Source organism: Microtus oregoni, unplaced genomic scaffold (genome assembly GCF_018167655.1).
Source record: "Microtus oregoni isolate MIOR12 unplaced genomic scaffold, Mior012 000080F_ref0000499, whole genome shotgun sequence".
In the NCBI taxonomy this organism is placed as follows: Eukaryota; Metazoa; Chordata; class Mammalia; order Rodentia; family Cricetidae; genus Microtus; species Microtus oregoni.
Genome location: NW_024544538.1, coordinates 6,114,092 through 6,138,203, shown reverse-complemented (window position 1 = coordinate 6,138,203; position 24,112 = coordinate 6,114,092). Strand labels below are relative to the sequence as shown.

The window sequence follows — 24,112 nt, the reverse complement described above, 5'->3', positions numbered from 1 at the left end:
GGCCTTTATACGAGAGACTTATGTGTAGAATTTAGCTAGCTTGTCTACCTTCTGCAATGGGAAGATGTAACAAGAAGACCCTCATCAGACACCCAAAGGTGCTACTACTTTGAGCTTAGATGTCCAGCCTCTTGAACTATGGAAAGTCTGTTTATGTCTGTAGACATTACTTAGTCTCAGGTATTTTGTTGTAGCTGTACAAAATGGACGAAGTAGTGACTCTAGGGCCAGCCTCCCAAGACACGCTATGTATTTTGATAGTGCTCTGCATCTGGGAGACCTTATATCTTGGTGTCTCTCATCATAGGTTTAGGCAGAGTCACAGACTTATTAGTCTGCTCATTGTGTGTCAGCAGGGACCTCATCTTGGAGCTATCAAAAGTCTCCTTCCCGGGCCTCATGTATGAAGCATCACCTTGCAGCCTCCAGCAGGGACCTGAAAAACTAAGAGAAAGTCTGGCCTCCACTGAACAGGGATATCGTGGGTAGCACCTTGTAGTGTGACTGAAATTTAAACCTCCCCTCTGTCTTGCTTGATTCCATTCTGGTTGTCATAGCCACATGTCTTTCCAGAGCATCATGGTCAGAGCTTGTTTCCAGTGACTCCTGGCCTGTCGTGTTTCGTTGACTTCCAGCAGATGCTCTTTAGCCAGGACACCCAATGTCAACCATCCTAGTTGGCCCAAGAAGGCTGGCATCCAAGGTGTGGTGGCATCACCACTTACCGGGAAGACCTAGCATGGGAGTTTAGGACATGCAGGACTCCTTTAAGCTCTCTGTCCTTGCTTTCTCTGATACTATCTAAGGTTTATATTTCTGGCCCTTGGAAATGATCTGTTTGCCTGTACTTTCCAGAACCATCTTTGATGCCAGTGACAAAGGAGTGTGCTGTGGGAGGTTTTATGTGGCCTTGGAATTGAGTTTGGTGGGGCCTGTGTGTTTAAGAATAGTCAGGGAGCTGGAGGAATCAAATGACAGCAGTTTGAGGAAGCGAGGAAGCAAGTGACCCTGTCATTCTGGCAGGGTCCCTTGATGATAAAAATAACAGGCCCAAGGGAAGACTGGCATTTCCTATGCTTTTATTTTCTTCTCGCGTTTTTTTTTTCCCTACTTAAACCTAGAGAAGTGCCTCCCACTTCACAGACAGCTCTCCTGCATCACTTAAAGCTGAGAGGCCAGGATGCAAGCAGATGATGATACAGCATGGTTTTTGTTCTCACCGCCTCCTTCAGTCTAGCCCTCTGCATTCACTGGTCCTCATCTCTCCTGCAAGCACCGATCTCTTGACCCTGCTTGAATTTTCCCTCTCATCTTCTTCCCTACTCTGACAGCCTCTATTCAAGGAGTATTTGTGAAGTACCTACTCTTAGCCCTTGGTCACATCCTGTCTAATAGGATTTTGAGACTGTAACTTAGGCTTTGTCAATGAGAGTCCAAGCTCCCAAGGTGCAAGGAAGGGTCTTCTACTTTTTTTATGTCCCTCATAGTGCACCCTCAGAGCTTGTGGGTGAAGATTTCCTGATTTGCCCTCTAGGTTCATGGGATCAGTGTAAACACTTATCTAGGGTGGGCAAGAACAAAGACAGTCCAGCTCAGTGGTTTTAGACTGTGCTTTCAAACTCTGGAAAGACAATGATGCCAGATTCTGTACTCAGTCAGCCCCTGTGATGCTCATGAACCCACCCCCAGCGATGGTGACTGGTGAGCATAGCTTGCTAGGTCATATATCCACTTAAGTTCCTGTTCGTTCCCTGTGTTTTCAACCATGCCATTATTATCCGGAACAGAGTCAAGAACTAGGTCTCATCCCTGCCTGGCTATGAAGCTTAATAAATGCCTCTCAATGCTGCTGCAGTGAGTGGTGCCTCAGAGAGACGACCCAAAGTCCTGGAGACGAGCCACAGTTGTATTGTGGGGCATTCGCTGCCGTCCTGCTGGAGTTCTGAGTGCTTGTTTGCCTCTGTTCTAGGCCCACCTGCCGTTTGCTGTCGTTGGCAGCACAGAAGAAGTGAAGATAGGCAACAAGATGATGAGGGCGCGGCAGTATCCTTGGGGGACTGTGCAGGGTGAGTCTGTGCAGAGGGCCTGCACTTAGCGCCTTCTTTGTGTATCTGCTGCTTCTGCCACGATATGCCGAGCTCCTAGCTTGTCTCAGCCTCCGCTACTCAGTGTGGGTCTCAAACAGCCACAGGGGTCACTAGCAGCAAGCTCTGGCCCTGTGCCCAGATTCTGTGATAGGAGCAGACTCCTTTTGTCTAATAGAGAAAGTACTCCCTTATACCCCACCCTGAAACAGCAAAAGACGAATGGACTTGGCACAACATAGAAAGGGCTATAGAAGTGAGTGTGTCGGCCGGGCGGTGGTGGCGCATGCCTTTAGTCCCAGCACTCGGGAGGCAGAGGCAGGTGGATCTCTGGGAGTTCGAGACCAGCCTGGTCTACAGAGCTAGTTCCAGGACAGGCTCCAAAACCACAGAGAAACCCTGTCTTGAAAAACCAAAAAAAAAAAAAAAAAAAAAAGAAGTGAGTGTGTCATTAGGAGAGGCACGAGAATGTTCATAGCAGTGTTATTTATAATGATAAATTATTACAAACAATGAGGTGTCCATCAAAATAGCCGGGGTAATTTGTAAAATGGTCATATAATGGGGTCTTAGACAGCAATGAAAGTTAATGAATTTCAGTTACATCTATGTGGATGGCTCTCAGAAACACAGTGCTAAACGAAATAAATCACACAATAATGCATATGGTAGGTTTCTATTTATATGAATTCCAAAAGTAGGCTAAAATAACATGATATATATTGTGATAAATTCATGCATGAGTGATGAATGATGAAAGCATTTTCATTAAACACACACAAAAACAATGAGAGCTGGAGCAATGGCTCAGAGGTAAAGAGTACCTGTTTACTCTTGCAGAGGACCTGACCTCTGTTCCCAACCCCCATGCCACGAGGCTCACCTTCCTCCTCTAACTCCAGCTCCAGGGGATCAGAACCTTCTTCTGACCTCTGCAGACACCCTACATACACACACACACACACACACACATACATACACACACACACACGAATAAAATAAATAAATCTGAGAAAACGGGACCAGTGTGATGTCTTGTGGGGGCAAAGAAAAGGCACTTTCCTCCAAGCCTCATGGCCTGATCTCTGGAGCCCGCACGGTGGAAGGAGAGAGCTGATTTCTAAAGCTTGTCCTCTGACCTTCGCGCAAACACCAGCGCCCTCACAAGTGCACAGTGCACACCCACACCCCCTCACACTAAACAAATTAAAATAAAAAAATAAACAAATGACTGCTAAACCCTGTCAGGATAGTGCTTCAGTTTCATTGCCAGAGGAGGCAGGGAGTAGAGAGAGGTGCATGAGATCAAAAAGAGGTCAGCAGGGCTTCCAAGGTAATAGTAACATTCGCTTCAGTTGTGGGGATATTTACAAATTTTAAATTTCTTTAAATTGCACATACCTATTTCATGTACTCTTTTATAGATATGCTTATTTCATAATTTTAAAGAATTAGTTATATACTGTATACATGCATGACAATTCTTTTCGCAGCCTGTCTCACACATACGCTTCTCTTCAGGCGGTAACATGAACTCTAGGACTCTGCCAGGGGCAGAGGTTTGGGGGCCCTGAGTCTGTAGCTATAAACCAGGCCGTGACTGACAGTTTCTCTGTAAATTCTTCCCAATCCTTGAGCAAATGAAGGAGAGTGGGCACCCAAGAAGGGTGGCATCCATCTGTAAGTCCAGTCCTGGGAGGTGGGGGCAACTGAAAAGAGAGGATCGTGAGTTCAAAGGCAGCTTCGGGAGACCGTGTTTAAAAGAAGCAAAGATGAAAGTTGATAGTGAGTTGCCCACCTCTCATCCAAAGGCTGGTATGATTGAAGGCACAGCAATCCACCCACAGTAGCTGGAGTGCTTTCCTTCTGTGCTGCTGAGACTGGCACTCGGGGCCATGTCTAGCATGCATGCTAGGCGAATGCTCTGCCACTAAGCTACCTCCTCGGTTCTTCTTTGCTACAATGTCAGAGACGGAAGTCAGGCCTCATGCCTGCTAGATGAAAATGTTACTGTTGAGCTCCATCCCCTGTCTGGGTGTCCCATAGGTAGCAGAAGACTGGTTGGCAGAGCTACGCAAAGTTTTGCTCTTCTCCGCCATTTGCACTGGGGACGTGTCTTAGTCAGTGTTTTATTGCTGTGAAGAGACACTATGACCATGGCAACTCTTTGTGTTTGTTTTGTTTCTTGTTTGTTTTGACCATGGCAAACGTTTACAAAGGAAAGCATTTAATTGGGGCTGACTTCCAGGCTCAGAGGATTAGTCCATTATCATCATGGCAGGACATGGCAGGGTATAGGCAGACAGGGTGCTAGAGAAGGAGCTCAGAGTCCTACATCTTGACCCATGGGCAACAGGAAGTGAACTGAGACACATATATGAGACCTCAAAGTGACACACTTTCTCCAACAAGGCCACACCTACTCCAACAAGGTCACACCGCCTAATAGTGCCACTCCCTATGAGATTATGGGGGCCAATTCCATTCAAACCACCACCACAGGATGTTACACTAGGAACACCTGGAAAAGGCTTCTGGACCAAGAGCCACACCTTTGGAGTCTGTGGCCTGAAAGACAGAAACTTGAGGTGGGACGAGACAAACCAGCAGACAGACTTCCAGTGACTTCCTTCCTCCAACTGGGACTACGCTGTTCTTATCCCAAACTGAGTTCTGTTGTTGTTTGTTTGTTTTGAACTCCCTAGTTGACATTTTTTCTGGATGAGGAAGCAGTTGAACACTGCTTGGAAGCCTAAAAAAGACTTAGAATTATTCCTTTCTTATATACTTAAAAAAATAGTTTTGTGTAGCCCAGGTTGGCCTTGCAACACTGTGTCGTTGAAGCTGGCCTTGAACTCCTGACCCTCCAGCCTCTACCTCCTAAGTGCTGAAATCACAGGTGTGCACCACCAGGCCTGGCTCTAGAATCATTCCTCCTGATCAGGGGTCACTGTCTTGAGCTGGAGAAGCAGATACATATAGCTTGCTCCCAAGGAATTATTTTATTGCTGCAGCTTTTTATATTAGTTTATGTTCTATGGCAATAGATATAGGTCGGTACTGAATGTAAGGGACCTTAAGCAGAAAGAGTACATGGACCACTCTGGACTTTGGACAAATACTTCTGATGACCATATCTGACCATCTCTAATAGTACAACGCAATGGATCCGAGCCCGGAGACATCCTATTAGAGCCCCGCTTGCAGCATGGCTCTGGCCAGAAGTTCACTCTGCTGTGATTTAGTCCACATCACTCACCTTGTTGTCTACTCCCCAAAATGCAGACCTTTGCCCACAAGGCAAAGAAGCGGTTATCTACTTTCCCCTTCAGATTGCAGTGGTCAGGCCATTATCCACCCTTGGTAAAACACCTCCTCAGGAGCTTCTACCACCCACATGAGCCACACCTGAGGTCTGCCCCTCCTTTTCCCTCTCACCTTTCCTACCCTAGTTCTTTTCCCTTGCTCTCTGGAAAGCCGTCTATGGTCTTTGCCTCGCCCCTACACTACCGGGATTTGAAACCTTACTCTGCAACTTGCTCACTATGTGCCCTTGCCTAGCCTTCGGAGGCCTTGTGAAGATCATGTTCTATTATCTGCCTGATAAATTCGACTCTTCCTTCCAGCGTCATCCAAGAGATTTTATCTTTTGGGAAGCCCTTGTTCTCCTGGAGTTCACAGGTCCCCCTCTTCTGGGCTTTTACTGCACTGCAGCCATGCCTCCACATTTGTAATCTTGGCATTGTGTTATATTGTTCTGTTTACATGCGCTTTCCCACTGAGCTGCAGGTTCCTAAAAGTGTGGCCCCCAGGCTTTGCTTCTGAATTATCTGGGCCAGAAAGAATACTGGAAACAGATTCCACTAATATTTATTGGGTGGATGGCTAGATGGAGGTGCATGCATCGTCATCTGCAAAGCAATGTAGAGAAGATATTTCTGCGCAAGTCTGCTTGGTAAATTTGTGCGGAGGCCTTAATGAAAGTTCTCAGATATTTGCACAGTAGTATTGCCCTTTCATAATGTTTCATTTCCATTTTCACAGAAAGTGGAATTAGGTTAAATGTGTAGGAGCCGTATAAAGAGGCTGTGAGGCGATGTCACCATTAGACACTTTACTTCTCACTGCATCCATTTCTTCTTCTGCTGGCCTTCCTTTCAATATACTTCCAATGCCCCAATCCCCGCTATGCAGTTGAAAATGAGGCCCACTGCGACTTTGTGAAGCTGCGGGAGATGCTGATTCGGGTCAACATGGAGGATCTGCGGGAGCAGACCCACACCCGGCACTATGAATTGTACCGCCGCTGTAAACTGGAGGAGATGGGCTTCAAGGACACCGACCCTGACAGCAAGCCATTCAGGTACCGCTCACGCCAGGCCAGGCCTGCCTGGCCCAGTTCAGAAAACATTGCCTAGACAATAATCTGCCTGGGGAGGAGAGGTGTAGGGGTTAGCTAGGGGCGCCCAAGGGAATTCCTGAGTCACCAGTGTTGCACATCTGCCAGAAAAGCAGGGAAGGGCAGGGGTCCAGAGAACACTTTGCTGACTACTCACTGCTTTGCCTCCCCCCCCCCCCCCCCCCCCCCGCTTCCATAGACCCTGAGCTGGGCTTTCGTTCTACTGGGTGGCAGTTAGGAACTGTCCTCTGTTCCCACTTTCTTCATCTGGTTCTCCTGTTGCTTAAGACAGGTTTCCAGTATGTGCTTCCCTAGCATGCACAAGCCCCAAGTTCATTGCTAGCACTAAGTAAAGAAATAGGAAAACACAGAATAGGACCACAGCCACTTTGCTTGTATTGGTGACCTGCCTGAGGCTCTTCTCCCACTGCCTAAGAATTTCAGTGTGAGTTTTGTTTTGACCCCTGAAGATGAATAACCCCTGGTGTTTTCCTCATCTCAGAACTAAAGTGCTTCTTAGTGCGCAGGTAGGAGCCCTAGACCAGTGGAAGCATCTGCTCTCTATATACAATGAGTCATCAGCCCTGCATTTTGAATTACCATATGTCGCCCTTTACCGTGACTCCATCTCCTTTCAGGAAATGTCAGGCATCCGTGAGCAAGCTAGGGGGAATATCTGTGGGAGGAAAGGACACTCAAATGGCCTCTGGGATCCCAAAGAACCTGTTCGTGGCAGAAAGAGGGCCTAGGACACTGTACAAGCAGTCCGTTGGGGGAATGTCTGCTTTAGGAATGGCAGCCTCCCACCCCTCAGTGGAGAGGCAGGTCAGGGCCCCAGAGCTCCTGAGCAGGGAGGAAAGCGAGTTTGTCTCTGCTGGAAGGCCCTTGGTTTCTCTCCTTCACCTCCACAGTTTTCCTCTGCATCTGGAAGGTGTACTTCTACCTGTCCATTCAGTCCTGGCCTTCCCTCCTTTGCCCCATCCTCCAGTCTTCTGTTCCTGCATCTTCACCTTCCCCCTCTCCCGCTGCCCTTGTCCACCTTGCTGGTAAATCCTCCTGCCTCACAAGCCCTTTTTCACTTCTGCTCTTTCTTACTAGTTCCTCCCATCAAGAGCTTTGTCTCTGACAGGGAAGAAACATTTCTGTTTCCGCTGTTCCTCTTCCTCCTCTCTCACTTTCTTCCTCAACCCACTGCAATCTGCCTTCTGCCTCCAGCTCTCCACAAAAGGGCCTCTCTCTAAGGCCTACAGTTGTAGATCGGTGGCCAGTTTCATCGTGGCTTGATTTCTATCTTTGGTTTTAATGTGGAATGTTCATTTGGCTTTCTTGAAATACCCTCTGCCTTCAGCTCTTCCAGTGTTGGGCCCGGCCAGCTTCATCCCTCTCCCCCTGGGCCTCACTTTCAGGTTCATTTATTTCTTCAGCTTTCTCCCTTAAATGGTGCTGCCTCCTTGGGGTTCCTTCCATGGGCCTCAGCTCTTCCATACTCCTGTCTCTTTGTTCTGGCTCTTTCTATTCTCACAGGTCTAATTAGTACCCGGGAATCTGATGACTCCAAAGCTAACACTTTACCATTGAACTCCAAGCCCACAGATGCAGCTGCACCACAGACATTTGCCCTCAGACATGCTATGGATGCCTAACCTGAATCCCCAATAGTCTGACATCCAGCCCACCTCCTTCTTCTTCCTCTTCCATGCTGTTCATGTCCTACTGTCTAGCTGGTGGCCCAGGCCAGAAACTAGAATCAGCTTCTTTTGGGGGTATATTCGGAAACTTTAATGTCGATCATAAGCACAAAGATTCAAAGAGAGATGCTCACCAAGACAATAAGATACACTTGAGAAAGCAGATATGAGTTACTCAGGGGACAGCTGTCTGGAATCAGCTTTGATTTCTTCCAAGGCCTGGAAATCTGCAGCCTTTGTTGCTCGTCCAAATCTCTCTCCATTCCCTGCCAGCCCTGACATGAAGATCCTGCCCTGTCATACTGAAATTGTTGCAGAGTTTTCTTCCCAGAATAGCCAAGTGGACTTTCCCATGTTCTGAGTGATGAAAATCACTCAGTGGATACATGTCCACTTCTTTCATGTGGCATCCAAAGCCTGTCCTCTTCTTCCAGACTCAGGAACCTCCCCTCCCAGTCCTCCGTGGTTCCTGTGATTCCCCCAGGCCTATCCAAGTATGCTGCTCTGTTCTTAGAACACAGTCCTTCTGGTCTTCACCCAGTTGACTCTGACTCTTTTTAAAATAACACGTACAGACCAGGGCATGGTCTTGATCCAGGCATCTCCCGATAGATCCCAAGATCCTCTAGGGCAGGCACGGTGGCTCTAGGCGCTAGATGCTGAGCGAGTGACTAGCATCATGTCTATTCACACTGCTTGCTTACGTGGTAGCTGTAATCTCAGTAAGTATTTGAGGAAATGCTGAATCAATGTGGGTGGTTTCAGAGCCAGGGCCTGGCAGTGCAGTGCAGTGGGAGAGAGGCCATACATGAAGAAACAGGAGACCCAGCTTCTGGTGTCAGCTCTGCCTCTAAATAGCTGTACAATCTTCAGCGAGTCACTTCACCTCTGTGAGGGGGATGGGAGGAAGAGAAAGATTTCTAGAAGGTAGTATCCAGTTCATTGAATCTGCCCCCTTCAGTAGCTCTGTAATATTGCTGCTGTATGCCAAGCTGTCCCCTCCCCTCTGATGGTCCTCTCTTTACATTTCTCTGTCAGAATTAGAATTAGAGCAGAGAGGATGAGGGGGGCTCAGGATGGTTGGGGCCCGTTTTCTTGAGCAGGGCTTGCCCGGGAGGCAGTGGAATTGACTGGATCCCATCTACAGTTTACAGGAGACATATGAGGCAAAGAGAAATGAGTTCCTAGGGGAGCTCCAGAAAAAAGAAGAGGAGATGAGACAGATGTTTGTCCAGAGAGTCAAAGAGAAAGAAGCTGAGCTCAAAGAGGCGGAAAAAGAGGTAAGTGTGAGCCTGGAGAGCAGGCAGGTAGGAGGGGAGACTGAGTGTCATGCTGGAGACCTCGGCCTTCACAGGGCAGCTGGAGGGGAGAGGGATACGCAGCCTCTGGGCAGGACTGGCGTGCAGCCTGGGTGGAGAGAATCTTCTTGACCTTCATTCCCTAAGGCTGGGATATTTTCTCATTCTGTTAATTATGTAGAGGTGTTGCCAATCAACATGGTAGCCAATAGCTGTAGGTGGATTTTTTTTTTTTTTGGAAATTTGAATTCATTCATTTGCTTAGGTTTCGAAGCCTATATGTAGCCCAGGCTGGCCTCAAATTTTAGAACCTCTTGCTTGCGTCCTAGGATTACAGGCATGAATTACAGTGCGCAAAATATTTTATTAATTGCATATATTTATGGAGTATGATGTGCAATTTTCATGTTTATATAATAGAATTATTAAATCAAGCAAAGAGTCACTTCATTTCAATATGTTTATCTTTTTTGTTATTTTTCAAGACAGGATTTCTCTGTGTAACTGTCCTGGCTGTCCTGGAACTAGCTCTTTTTTTATTAATTTATTTATTTATTAAAGATTTCTGCCTCCTCCCCGCCACTGCCTCCCATTTCCCTCCCCCTCCCCCAATCAAGTCCCCCTCCCTCATCAGCCCAAAGAGCAGTGAGGGTTCCCTGCCCTGTGGGGAGTCCAAGGACCACCTACCTCCATCCAGGTCTAGTAAGGTGAGCATCCAAACAGCCTAGGCTCCCACATAGCCAGTACGTGCAGTAGGATCAAAAACCCACTGCGATTGTTCTTGAGTTCTCAGTAGTCCTCATTGTCCGCTATGTTCAGCGAGTCTGGTTTTATCCCATGTTTATTCAGACCCAGTCCAGCTGGCCTTGGCGAGTTCCCGATAGAACATCCCCATTGTCTCAGTGTGTGGGTGCACCCCTCGTGGTCCTGAGTTCCTTGCTCGTGCTCTCTCTCCTTTTGCTCCTGATTTGGACCTTGGGATTTTGGTCCGGTGCTCCAATGTGGGTCTCTGTCTCCTTCGTTGCCTGATTATATACACCAGACTGACCTTGAATTCCTGAGATCCCGCCTCTAACTCCAGAGTGCTGGGATTAAAGGCGCGTGCACTACCACTGCCAGCTGTTTGGGTTTTTGTTTTTTTTTTTCTGTTGGAAACATTTAAGATCTAAGTCTGGTCACACGGGCTATAATCTAGCAAGAGCACAAGTTCAAGGCCTGCCTGGGCAATTTAGTAAATCGCTGTCTCTAAATAAGAAAAGCTGAAAGGGGGCTAGGGATAGAGTTCAGTGGTAGAGCTCTTGTACAGTAGCATGCTTTAGGCCCGAGGTTCAACATTCCCAGTACTGATAGGGGGTGCATTTGAACTATACTCTTGGCCATTTTGAAATATACAATAAAATTTACAGTTCAGCTCTTCTCGTTAGCCCATTGCAAATGTAAGTCCCAATGCAACTGCTGGCGTGGAGCTGCTCTAGCAGAACACCCAGTTCTCCTGGGCAGTGGGGCACGTTGAGTCAGGGTGTGGAGCCACAGCTGTTGTCAACAACTTTGAGCAAGCACAATAACTCAAACTCTCTGACCTTCAGACAAGGTGGAATAGGCCCACATTTTTGGAGTTATTTTGGAGCATTGGATCCTCTGGAACTGGAGTTACAGATGACTGAGCTGCCAAGTGAATGCCAGGGACCAAAACTGAGTCTTCTGGAAAAGCGGAAAGTGCTCTTAACTCCTGAGCCATCCCTCCAGCCCCTAATAAGTAATAAGCCCCTGATAGTAATTAGTTCTTTAAAAAGAATCAAACATATGCAGTTATTCTTTCAAGCAATGGCCTTGACTTGCAAGCATCTTCTACCCATTCCCATCTCAATGCCAGAATAATTGACCTCCGGTGCAGTTTTGGAATATCAGCCAGCACTTCCCTTCTCTTGGTCTTAGTTCCTAAACAATCTAAGAAGCCACGTTTGGCTGTACATGCCTGTAGCTCAGCCTTGGGGAGCAGAGACAGGTAGATCCTAAAGTACAGGCTTAGCCAGAAGGAGAACTTTACATATGGACGATCCCATTATAGAATCCTCCAAAGACTTGTTGACCTTGGGCAAATGCCTTCATTTCTGAGACTTTTGGTTTCCTCATAAAATAGACCCTACCGCAACTGTGTTGTAAGATAAGCATGCTGGCCTATATCTTTATCTCAGTACTCAAAAGGCAGAGACGACGGGAGGGTTGTGAGTTCAAGGTTAGCTTGAACTGTACAGCAAGATCCTGTCTCAAAAAGAAAAGGAATAGAGTGCTGTGTTAATGAAAATGTTTTAATATATTAGATTTAGTTATATTAGTTAGATTAGATTAGATTAGATTAGATTAGGCTTGTAACAAACTAAGTACATATTATTATCAACTACACCCAATAACTACAGGGGTTCTTTGAAATAAAATCTTTGTTTACACAGAATACATTGGTCCTTGACCATTTCAGGAGCAGAGATTCTGAGAACAATTATAGCAATCTACAATAATCCTTAGTGCCATCATGGCTGTTACTGGCAGGAATGTTTCCTCTTGTTCCAGAGTCCTACCGGGTTGCAGACACAGTGGTTCCCACCCACTCTGGTCTTGGCTGGGCTAGGGACTGTTCACTGCTGCAGGGGGATGGGGGAGACTCCCTCTAACTTCCCTGTGCCTCTCTGCCAGCTGCATGAGAAGTTTGACCGTCTGAAGAAACTGCACCAGGAAGAGAAGAAGAAGCTGGAGGATAAGAAGAAATCCCTGGATGATGAAGTGAATGCTTTCAAACAGAGAAAGACAGCAGCTGAGCTGCTCCAGTCTCAGGGTTCTCAGGCTGGGGGCTCGCAGACTCTGAAAAGGGATAAAGAGAAGAAGAAGTAAGTAGCAGGCTTGCTGGCGGGGCGCGTGTATGTATGTATGTGTGCGGCATCTTTCTTTTCCTGCCCAGCCCCTCCCCCCAACTGCATCCACCACCTTTCAGGACTTAGAGGCCAAGGGGGCTGGTGGGCAGGTGTGCACTGCAGGCTGCAGTTAGACTCATGTAGTTAGTTCACTGTCTTCATGGTGCCCGAGTCTGAGTTGCTGAGAGAAGGAGAGCACTCCCAGAAGTCTAGCTTTGCCCTTTGGCCCATCTGGGAAAGCTCTGCAAACTCAGGGCGGATAGTAAGGGAAGAGGGGCTAGGAAGTAGGGAACAAATTGTGAGAGATGTAGAGGGATAAAGAGAGGAACAAAAGGATGGACAGACCAGGATCTTTTAGTAGAAGCTCTATGCACTTCCCCAGATCCTAGACCAGCGGTTTGCAACCTGTGGGTCAAGACCCCTCTGGAGGTCAAGTCACCCATTCACAGGCGTGGCCCAAGACCATCGGAAAACAGATATTTACATTATGATTCATAACAGTAGCAAAATTACAGTTATGAAGTAACAACAAAAATGTTATGGTTGGGGTCAGCACAACAACAGGAACTGTTAAAGGGTCGCAGCTGCTCTAGACTTTCAGTATCATGCAGCATACAGGTCTGCTTACTCCTCCCACATCTGAGGGGAGGGGCCTACAATCTTACTCTGCCTCTGTTCTAGCTGCACCCTGTGAAAGGTAAATGCTGCCACTGAAGGCTGCACCCTGTCTCCCATCCTCCATCCTTTTGCTATACCTCTTCCTGCTGGCTGCTTAGGTATGCCCAGCCCGGGGTACTAAGAACTTAGTGGGGGGGGAGGGGGGCTTCAGATGCCAGTGTCCTCTGCATAGGCCATTTTCAAGCTTGGGGAATGGTTCAGAAGCCATTGTTTCTCCAAGTGTTTGGTAGGTTAATAGTCCTGACCCTACCCCAGTCTCTGCTTGCAGAAATACCCCATTCCTCATTTCAGAGCCAGAGAAGAGGAAAGAGTTCTGGCAAGCAAACATGCAGAGGTTCCCTTGTGCTCTGTGCCTGTTTGTGCAGTGGGACTCGGGGGATTCCGGGATGAAGTATTTAACAACATCCTTACTAAAGGACCTTTAACATCCCAGAGATGCCCATGCTCATGACCTTTGATTTGGGGCCACTGATTTGAGTCTGCCATTGGATACTTTCCAGAAGGAAAGAAGTATCTTTTTGCCTCTGTGCCTGGCTTCTCACTTAGGATCACACCATGAATGTAGACTATTTTATATTTCACGGCACTGAGTTTTGTGATCCTGTTTATCCAATTTGACTACCTATTATGTAATTTGAATATTTTCATCAACTTGGTCCAGAGATTTTTTTTTTAAGAATAGAATCTTTTTCTTGGGGTGGGGGTGGGGTCTTGAGACAGGGTTTTTGTTTTTTGTTTTTTTGTTTTTTTTTGTGTGTGTGTGTGTGTGTAGCCCTGGCTATCCTGGAACTAGTTCCGTAGACCACTCTGGCCTAGAACTCACAGAGATCCACCCACCATGCCTCCCCCACCCCCAGAACAGAATCTTATAGCTACATATCAAATTCACTAAGGTTCAACTAGGCAGATGGAAAACCTCTGTGGATGCATCATCTATTAACTTATCAGTCATGGCATATCAGTTATAATAACAGAAAATGATACACATTTTCCTTTTTAAAATTTATTTGGCACTGGGTGGTGGTGGCACACGCCTTTGATCCCGGTACTTGAGTTTGAGGTCAGCTGGGTCTATAGAGCAAATTTCAGGACAGCTAGGACTGTTACACAGAGAAGCCCCATCTCAAAAATCCAAAAGTAAAGAAACAAAGTAAACAATTTGTCATCACCTGATTTGTTTAGGATGCACTGGTGTTGTAGGTCAGTGGTTCTCAACCTTCCTAATGTTGCAGCGTTTAAATACAGTTCCTCATGTTGTGGTAACCCCTAACCATAACATTATTTTTGTTACTACTTCATGACCGTAATTTTGTGTTTTCTGATGGTCTTAGGTGACCCCTGTGAAAGGGTCATTTGACCCACAAGGGAGTTGGGAACTCACAGGTTGAGAACCACTGCTGTATCCAGTCCCTTCAAGATGCTCAGTGAAAGCTCTTCCCAGAGCAGACTTTTCCCCAAACTGACTTCCTCCCATCTCATGCAGAAGACTGGATGAGTCTTTCTCTCCCCACTCTCCAGAAATATCTGGGATTGGTGCCAGTGCCCCTTTCCAGTTCTGAGATGGGTGAAAACCTTGCTGGGATGTGGCACCTTACACTAGCATTCAGAGCTGGCACAATAGCCCATCCCCATCCATACTGTGAGTGGCCCTAGGTCTGGGCTCCTTCTGCATCTCTGTGAGCATCTTGGTGAACTTGGAGAGAGGCTGTGCCACTAAGTTTATGCTGCTCTGCTCCCATGGCGCTTTTGCTGGTGATGGTTTGGTGAAGGGTATAAATTGTTGTAGTAATTTTTTTTTTTAGACAGACTGTGGGTGAATCTGATCAAGCCCCAGCTTTAGAATTTCCTCTGGATGCCCCTAAAGAGACTAAGAAAGAGTAGTAGTGTTTTAGGGGTGTCTACCAAGCCACACTTCCCTGTTCCCTTCCCCATTTCTCCTAATCCTTTGACCTCTAACACTTCATTATTTGTATCAATTCTTAATATTGCATTTCTCCTCGTGCTCACTCCACCTTCATCAGCTCTTACTGTTTTACAGTTAACTCTGCTGTTTGCTGCATGCTGCATGAGACCCAGGGTCCTGGTAAGCTTTATTAACTCTAAATAGAACTGCCAGTGGCTTCTAGAACATACCTCCCAAAACCCCACACTTGTGATACATATAGTTAACCATGAAAGAAATGGCTTCATTCGACCTGCTACTTTCCTCCCAAGATTTCCAGTATAAAGTTGTAATCTGTCGTGGTTTTAAGTGGGCTTGTTACATCTGGAGTGCCTGCCTGCCTGCCTGCTTGATTAGATGTATGTGTGTGTGTGACTGCATTTGCACACTTCTGTTGCTGGAACAGCTGTGTAGCATAGGAGAGAGATCATCTGACCAGCATGTAAAGTTTCAGCTCAGACACTGTTTTCACACATAGCCATAATCATGACTTTCAAAATGAAGTTTGATGATGCAGGAAACTGCTGGGTTCACGGTCCCTTGCCTGCCATATCACAGTCAATACTGACTACCCCCCACACACACCCCAGATACAAGAATGTGCAAAGAGAAATTGCTTCTCTGTCACCCTCTAGTAACTGCTCCTTATCTGAGGGGTTCAAGTTCTCCAACTTCTTTTTATTGCATGCCCCACCCTCCAAAATATAACCAAAGTGGAAGATAGTGAAGAGACCTCAAATACTATAGGGAAATCCTTACATTTAGTGCTGTAGAACAGGTGAGGTGGTTTGGCAGGCTTCATGGCAGCATTTACCTTTCCCAGAAAGCCGCTGAAGTCTCGCAGTTTGCGTTTAATCCCTAGAATCCATAGAAAGGTGTAAGAAGAGAAACAACTCCATAAAAGTTCTCCTCCAGTCACTCTACACCATGGCACTTGTGTCCATAAACGGTACTAAGAAATTAATTTAAAACTTTAATTCTGGGTCTGGAGAAATGGCTCAGGCGGTTAAGAACACTTTGCTGCTCTTCCAAATGAGCTGAGTTTGCCTCCCAATACCTGCACATTAGGCGGCCCACAATTGCCTGTAACTCTAGCTCCAAGGGATCTGACAACCTCTTCTGGCCTTTGTGGACACCTGCATGAGCACACACACTCACACACACACCTCTCTCTCTCTCTCTCTCTCTCTCTCTCTCTCTCTCACACACACACACACACACACACACACACACACACACACACACCTCTCTCTCACACCTCTCTCTCTCTCTCACACACACACACACACACACACCTCTCTCTCACACACACACACCTCTCTCTCTCTCTCTCTCTCTCTCTCTCTCACATACACACACACACCTCTCTCTCACACCTCTCTCTCTCTCTCTCTCTCACACACACACACACACACACATACACACATACACACACCTCTCTCTCACACACACACCTCTCTCTCTCACATACACACACACATACACCTTTCTCACACACACACACACATATACACACTAAATATAAATCTTCTTTTTTTTTTTTTGGACCCCGTCGGGGAATCGAACCCCGGTCTCCTATAAATCTTTTAAAAATTAATTCTGTAAGACTGTAAGAACAAGCTTCATGAAAACCTCTGCTAAAGAATTAGCAGGTAATTCTTTGTAAGAATCTCTAAGGGCTAGTGGTTGTGTCTACAGAAGTAGAACAGTCCATGCTATCACACAGATTTTAAAGAAAATGAAAGCAGTCATTATAGGATAAAAGAAAGCAGTGAATAAGCACCTTTTGTATACGCTACCAAAACCAGGAAGTGGGGTGAAATTGAACAGGAAGTGGGATGAAATTGAATAGAAATATTTTTAACAGCGAACTTAGATTTCTTTTTAACTCTGACACGGGAACTTTCAAATGTAGAGAGAAAAGAGGTGATAGTACAATTCAGCCCCATATTCCTGGAGCCTGGCCATCAAAGAATCATTGACATACAGCTAATCCTGCTTCCTCAATTACCCAGGCATGCTGAATTATTGTAAGGCAAAAGTTGTATCATTTTATGTGTAAAATACATAGTATGTATTTCTAGGAGATAATGATGCTTTAAAATAAACACAGCTATCATTATCACACCTATAAAATTAGCAATAATTTGCCAACATAAAACATCTAGTTGGTGGTGAAAGTACCCCAGTGGTCTCATAAATTGCCTTTCTTACTTTTGGTTTGTTTGGGTTGGGGACTAAAGTATTGAGATGTCCCCTGGCTCAGCCATGCGGTGGTTTATATGGAGAGCCTGCTGTTAGTCATCAAACCAACAGGTTGCAGTCATTGCACTACAAACCTCAGGCAGCTGGCAAAGAAACTCTCCTTTCAAGCAAATCCCAGCAAGGAAGTCCATCCAGGCTTCTGAAACAGAAAGCCCAGGGAACTGAGTCAAACAAATGCATCCTAGAAGAACAAAGCAATGATTTACAACCTGCTTTAAAAACAAGCCCTGGGGCCCCTGCTAGGGTGCCAGCATCAAATGGCAGCTTTCTATTTAGGGAGACTAAATTCCTAGAGTATTTGCTCACTACCATAGTTCAGGTGCCTAGTCAAGTGTCTGACGCATAGTAGGAGCTCAGTTCATATGGAGTTTCTTTGTTCTACCATTTTCTTTTTTAAAAATTTTTAAAGAATTGTTTATGTTTTATTTAACTTTATTTTATGTGCATTGGTGTGAAGGTCTCAGATCCCCAGGAACTGGATTTACAGACAGTTGTGAGCTGACATGTAGGTACTGGGAATTGAACCCCACTCCTCTGGAAGAGTAGTCAGTGCTCTTAACCACCAAGCCATCTCTCCAGCCCCTGTTCTACCATTTTCAATGAGAGCAGGAAAGATGTATTCTGGTGAATTCCATTTTGACTAATTCAGATTTCATTGCACACTGAGTGATTTTCACTCAGAGTTCCCTGGGTATGTCTTTGTTAGTAGCCATCCTTAAAATAGACCCTGGAAAACTATCATTAAAGTCACACCTTAGAAGTGAGAGACGATAAACAGCTGGAGCAGCCGATTTCAACCCCAAGCTTCTGTGTAGTCGACTGCAAAAGCAGTTATAGATCATTTGAGCTGGGAGGGCCTTAGCTGCCTAGGATCTGCAAGCAGCAAAGGATGTGCCTCCTTCCCAAAACCTTCACTTGGGGGGTTGATCAGAAAAGCCACCTGGAAGGCAGGCTGAAGGAGGCTTCTCTACATGGGAGAGCAGGACATTCACTGTGAACAGTTGATTGCATATTCTCATATATGCATGTTTGTCTAATTCTACTCCCCGCAAATAGCACTGATTTAATGGGATGACTGTTGTGTCTGTTTTTCCAAAAATCCCCGAGAAAATCAACTTAAGGAAGGAAATTTGGTTCTGTTTATGATCACTTGGCCTCATTGGTGTGGCACAGATCTCGGCAGAGCATCGTGGTAGAGGGGTGTACGGAAGCAGAGCTTCTCACTTCGTGCCAGCCAGGAAGCAGAGAAATGAGGCAGGGACAAGATACAGCATCACAGGACTTGTTCCGGTGACCTACTTCTTCCAACAGGGCCGCCTGTAATACTATGAATCTTTCAACAGGATTATTCTGTTAAATCAGAGCCCTCAGACTCTAGTTGCTTCCTCAAAACCCCTTAGCTGACAAGGAAGCCTTTAATACATGAGTCTTTGAAGCACACACCACATCTAAACTATAAAAGAAATCTCATTTTCAGGTCATAAACAAGAATTTTGAAACAAAGCAAAGAAATTCTCAGAGACCATTAAGACTCTCCCAGTAACAGGAGAGTCTTGGTTAGATATCTCTTATCATGGATATAATACTTTATGACTACAGGCATATCAGTCAGTCTCTTCATATGTGACACAGGGACCAATATGACTTAATATACTTATATCACAGAAATGAAATCCCAGCAGGAGATAGGTCAAAGTACGACATGAACACAAACCAGTGGGCTTCTGTAGCTCAGGTTTACAGGTCACTGGTTGGAACCCCACCCATCACACACTTGACAAACAGGTATTGGCTTAGGGTTGCAGTTAGCCGGCTAAACTTGCTACGAAGGATGCCAAAGTTGAAACCTCAGTTTTTTCTTGTCCTTTGGGACAAGAGGGCTGTGAGCCTGGTGCTGTGTCTGGTAGCCTAAGGTCACTAGAGACTTGGTATACATGGACAAGGTTATCTGGATGTGTGTATGTGGGATTGTATGTCAAGAACAGATTTTAAAAATTATTTGTGTGGGATTTGGTCTTTATTTTGCTTTTTTAATGTCACCACTGCTGCCATTAATATGAGAAAGCATGTTCCCAGAAGCCAGTGCATAAGACTTTTAAGACCATCTAACATAGCTATTCTACTTTAGCTATTAGTTATGACTTAATTTCTTTCTGGCTTTTTTTAAGGGATCCATCCATCCATCCATTCATTAACCCCCCTTCTCTTTTCATTTTCAGTTTGGGCTTCCTGTAGACGCACCCTTTCCTGTGCAACAGAACTGGGCCTCCCTCTCTTATTTCCCCCTTACCATGTTTAGGGGGCATACAACCCATGCCCTCCCCTCTCTTCCTGCGAGTCAAATGATGATGCCTGGCCTCTGACCAAGAAGCCAGCAACGACATAGCTTGGAGTCACATTCCATACCTTAGTCCCTGTCCTAGCACCCCAACCGTATGTGCCCCTACTTCTCCATCCCTATCTTTGCCAGACTATCACATGTTCAGGAGTTGCTATTTGCTACTCTTCCTCATTTGAATTTGACCACTATTTGTTTCCTTGAGGTATTTCCATCTACCCTGGCTGGATAAGTACCAGTCAAGGCTCAGAGCTTTCCCCTTACACTCCTGCATCCTAGTCAATGGGATTGTCCTCCCATTCCTCTAATCTAAGGAACTATAACCTCTTCTCATAGGCTTCAAAAGAATTACCAGTGATACCTATTTCTTCTACCATCTTAGCCCAGCCCTTTCCCAATTCCATTCACTCAGAGTCACCTGTATTAAAAGTCAGCACACGTTTCTTTGCACCAAGCCCTTTCTATAAAACACAATTTTCTGGGCAAGACAGTGTATATTTCCCCTCTAATTCTGGACACCCCATAGATAAAGAAGGGAAAATAAACTAGCATATTATTACCAGCCTAGAGTCTTGAATGATAGACTTATAGAATTCTCCTTGGGGATTTCAGCATGGCATTGGTCATTTCTTGCCATCCCAATGAGGTGGACTAGCAATAATAATAATCCCAGTTTGTAAACTGGTGAGTTGCTTCAAGAAGCTAGGCTTGGGGCTCGCCTGGATGAGTATGCTAGTCTACCTGATGATTGTAATGATGGGTTGAATCTGCATTTACACCCGTGCCACTTCAAAGAGGAGAGACCATTAGCTGGAGGAAAGAAGAGATGCTGTTGCTTGACATTTACTTCGGTCTAAGGATTTGATATTTTAAAAATACCCTAGTCTTAAGTTTTATAATGGGTCCCATCTGATTCTGGCTTTTGGAAACCCTTTGAAGTACAGAGCCTTCCACTGTCAGGGCTATGAGGCACAGTATGGCTTTTGATGTTTGACTAGTGACAGAGCAACAGCTAGAGGCGACCTGGCAATGATCTGTGGCTAATATGGCGTCTCTCTGCCCTTCCTTTGCAGTAATCCATGGCTGTGTACTGAATAGTATGCCCTGCTACAGCTGGACTGGACTCCACTTAGCCTTTTAAGAGAAGGTTCTTATTTTAACTGACAACTTTTTTTAATGGTGCCAGACAGCTGGGCCCTCCACCCCTGCTCTGGTACTTAAAGCTTCTCTCTCGCTCTTTTTTTTTTTTTTTTTTTTTTTTTTTTTTTTTGAGTTCTGCAACTTGCTTCTGCCTCCCAGTCCGACTGGCGTGGACCATGACCTTCTTCTTTTTTCATATTTTAAAGGTGGTTGTATAATCACTACCTCTAAAACACGCAAGGTGATAATACATTTACAGGCTTTCGGAACTGTTGCAAAAGGGCAGAGCCATTCTCTACAATCACAGTTAACACCCGGAAGCCAAGACTAAGCCCAGAGCAGAACTAGTTGAAAGCGAACAAGTCAGTGTGCACACTTTCTCTGTTTTGTGGTCAAAGAGAGGCGATGTTGATATGTACTGGCCTGTGGCCAGAGGCAAGAACAGGGTGACAATGGAAAAGCATGAGCTAATTTCTTGGGAAAAACCAACTGGAAGTGGAGAAATTCAGGTAACCCTATGCCTAGATGTAAAACAGAACAAGGCACCACCACCAAAACAGAAAGCCCAAAGCAGAATCCCCAAATACCTTTGGTTACACAGTCAGTAGTCGGGGGAGTCAGGCTACTGAGTTAACTGAGTCTCCTTGAGAAAGACCTCTTATTTGTAGCCATGCGGTTCTGTGGGGTTTTTGTTTTTAAGACAGGTTCTTACTATGTAGCCCTGGCATCACAGCGTAGATTAGGCTGGCCCTCAAATTCACAGAGATCTGTCTGCCTGTATTTAAAGGCAAACACCAGCTACGTGCAGACCCAGCTGTTTTAGGCATCTTAATTCACCTTCCCGGAAATGAGGCCTCTCCTTTGCAATTGTATATAAATTCACTACTTGAGGCTTGAGGATTTCAAAATACTTTGCAAGTATTTGAGCTAGACCACTTTTCAAAAGCAAGGAGGAATTGTAATAAGGTGGGAACTTTTTGGCCAGCATGAATGATGTAACCCCTACGAGGATATTGACATGTAAAGAAATGAAGGCACTTATCTGAGGTTCCACTGCTATTTCTTGGCAAAGTCCAAGCAAAATTTTGTCTCTGGGTTCCCAATCCATTTCACCAAAGGGACCCAAGTATTTATGTATGTTCCTGAAGACAATTTTTTTTATGTTCAGAGAACTCAGTCATTGTTAGAGGAATAGGATAGGATGGATAGGGGCAGGTGGAGAGAAGGCTTCAGGCCAGCTACCATGATGCCTGATGGTCAGTTAGCTTTCCTATAAATCTGAACCAGGATCAGGCCAGTGTCCATTTCACCGGTACACTATGTGGCTTCTTGTAATCAGGGAACTTTGGTGGAAATAAAAAGCAATCAGACTCATTAAAGAAGTTGAGATGATGCTAAATTTCACTGAGAAGCTCTTCTCACTGTAAATGGGAAGGTTTTTGTTTTTCTTCACTTGAACATCTTTTTTGTGTGTGAGACAGGGTTCCTCTGTGTAGCCCTGGCTATCCTGGAACTAGCTCTTGTACACCAGGCTGACCTTGAACTCACAGAGATCCGCCTGTCTCTGTGCTGGGATTAAAGACGCATGCCACCACCGTCCGGCATTGAACATCTTTTGAATCAGTACGGTTGTTACTATTCTTTAAAAATACTCAAAAATCTGTTTCCTTCTAGTGAAACAAAATCCATTAAATATGATCTGTGCTCTTGTTTTTCTAGACTAGAATGGAATGGCTTCCCTGAAACACACACACACACACACACACACACACACACAACATTCATTTCTCTGAAGCCAACAAGTCTGGTTTCCCCACCTAGTTTGGGTCTTTTTTAAAAACTCACTTGGCATTCACATGTGGCTGTTAATATGTGCTTATTTTTTTAATTAAAGCAAGACTCATTAAACTGGTGTGTGGTGTTCTTCAAACCTTCTCAACAGATTTCTCCATGGTGATGGTCGCTCCGTGACCTGTTCCTGTCTTCTTGGCATTTAATCTACGCTACCTTCCACTGCCCGCTCCCCTTGCATGCCGCTTTAAATGTCCTTTCTCTTCAGCTAATTTTGTGTTTTCTCTCTCTTTCTCTCTCCCTCTCCAGCTTTTTTTAACCTTGTCTTCAGCAGCTGTACTAAGTCTAAAGGAGAAGACTGCCATTATAGAAGAGTTAGTTAGGGCTCCATATTGTCTCAAGCAAGAAACCAACCAGTTCCCCTCCCCTGCAACTGTGCACATAACACCACACTCGAGTGTACATGTGTCCCTGTGTCCAGGCAAGAATCTCTCTTCTGACTTACATGGTGTTTTACATGGAAGTGTCTTGTCCTAAACTCACAAGGCAGGAAAAGAATCATCAGAGCTGGAATTGGACCAAATGTAACCTCAGAGAGCCGACGACAGAACCACTCACCCAGGTGTTAAGTGATTGGGGCAGGAGACCTCAGCTGTGGGTGTGGAAGTGCTGTTCACAAGGTTTTGAGTTTTCTGTTTGTTTTTTAAAAACAACTCTCTGGTTCAATGGGTTGACTGTCTTTAGCCACTATCAGGCTGATTCTGAATATGGACGAGAAAGTTGAGTGACAGTTGCATCTTCAGCATTCGCAGACCTTCTGTAGCCCCCAGCGAGGGGGAGGCATGGAGCATTAACATTCCGCTGGAGAAAAACTGACTGACGAGGGTTTAAGCTTAGTGAGAACAAAGCTTCTCCACGCAAACTTCCACGGGGCTTTAGGGGCTTTGCAAGAGGTTTCTGCTCAACTTGGTATCTGGAAGGAGAGCTTTGATGTTGGTAAATCTGCCTTCAATTCATTGGCTTTGCTTAATATCCGAATACCACGTGAGTGTGCTCCTTCCCATGTAGCCATCCCACAAACACGAACACTCTGCTGTCCGTCTCTTGAGAGAGCCTCTTTGCATGTTTTCCAGAAGCTGTGTTTGTTTTCCTTTCTTCTCTGTGGTTCTTTTGGCTCAAAGGTGTGACCAGTCACTGCCCTTCTGGGGCTTTCATTTTCCACAAGATACATCCCAGAACCAGCACTGTTTAGCTCATTATCTTTCTAATGTCCATGTCAATTTTCAATAAAATTCAAAGAAATGTTCCATGGCTCCATGATCTGATCCCATCAGTTGAGGGCATGGCTCACCACAGTTTGCTTCAGGAAATGGGTGGCTCCCTCCCAAGTGGATAATTTGGGAGGCTCAGAGAAATGCCATGGTGCCACTAAGCCTTCCTCAGTGGACCACCACACCCCTTGCTTCCTTCTGGCCCTGAAATTCCAGTGGGGCAGGGTGGGTCTCAGCAGGCCGGCTCTGCTTTCCCTTTAATTAGTACTGACTGGGCTAATCAGATGAACTGAGAACCAGACCGTAGAGGGA

The 24,112-nt window shown here is 45.6% G+C and overlaps 1 protein-coding gene across 2 annotated transcripts in view; it reads left to right on the top strand.

Annotated features, from left to right (window-relative positions):
- Septin6 (septin 6) overlaps positions 1–23,835 on the top strand; it is an 83,259-nt gene extending 59,424 nt beyond the window's left edge. The window contains exons 7-12 of one of the 2 annotated variants that reach the window (XM_041642875.1): positions 1,970–2,066; positions 6,279–6,447; positions 9,319–9,451; positions 12,161–12,351; positions 15,092–15,136; positions 19,480–20,384. In XM_041642875.1, the coding sequence (XP_041498809.1) occupies positions 1,970–2,066; positions 6,279–6,447; positions 9,319–9,451; positions 12,161–12,351; positions 15,092–15,095 (594 nt within the window). In that variant the 3' untranslated portion in view covers positions 15,096–15,136; positions 19,480–20,384. Of the gene's footprint in view, positions 1–1,969; positions 2,067–6,278; positions 6,448–9,318; positions 9,452–12,160; positions 12,352–15,091; positions 15,137–19,479; positions 20,385–22,838 lie in introns of those variants that run through there. The other variant, XM_041642873.1, reaches the window with a different exon arrangement.
- Positions 23,836–24,112: the final 277 nt, after the last annotated feature.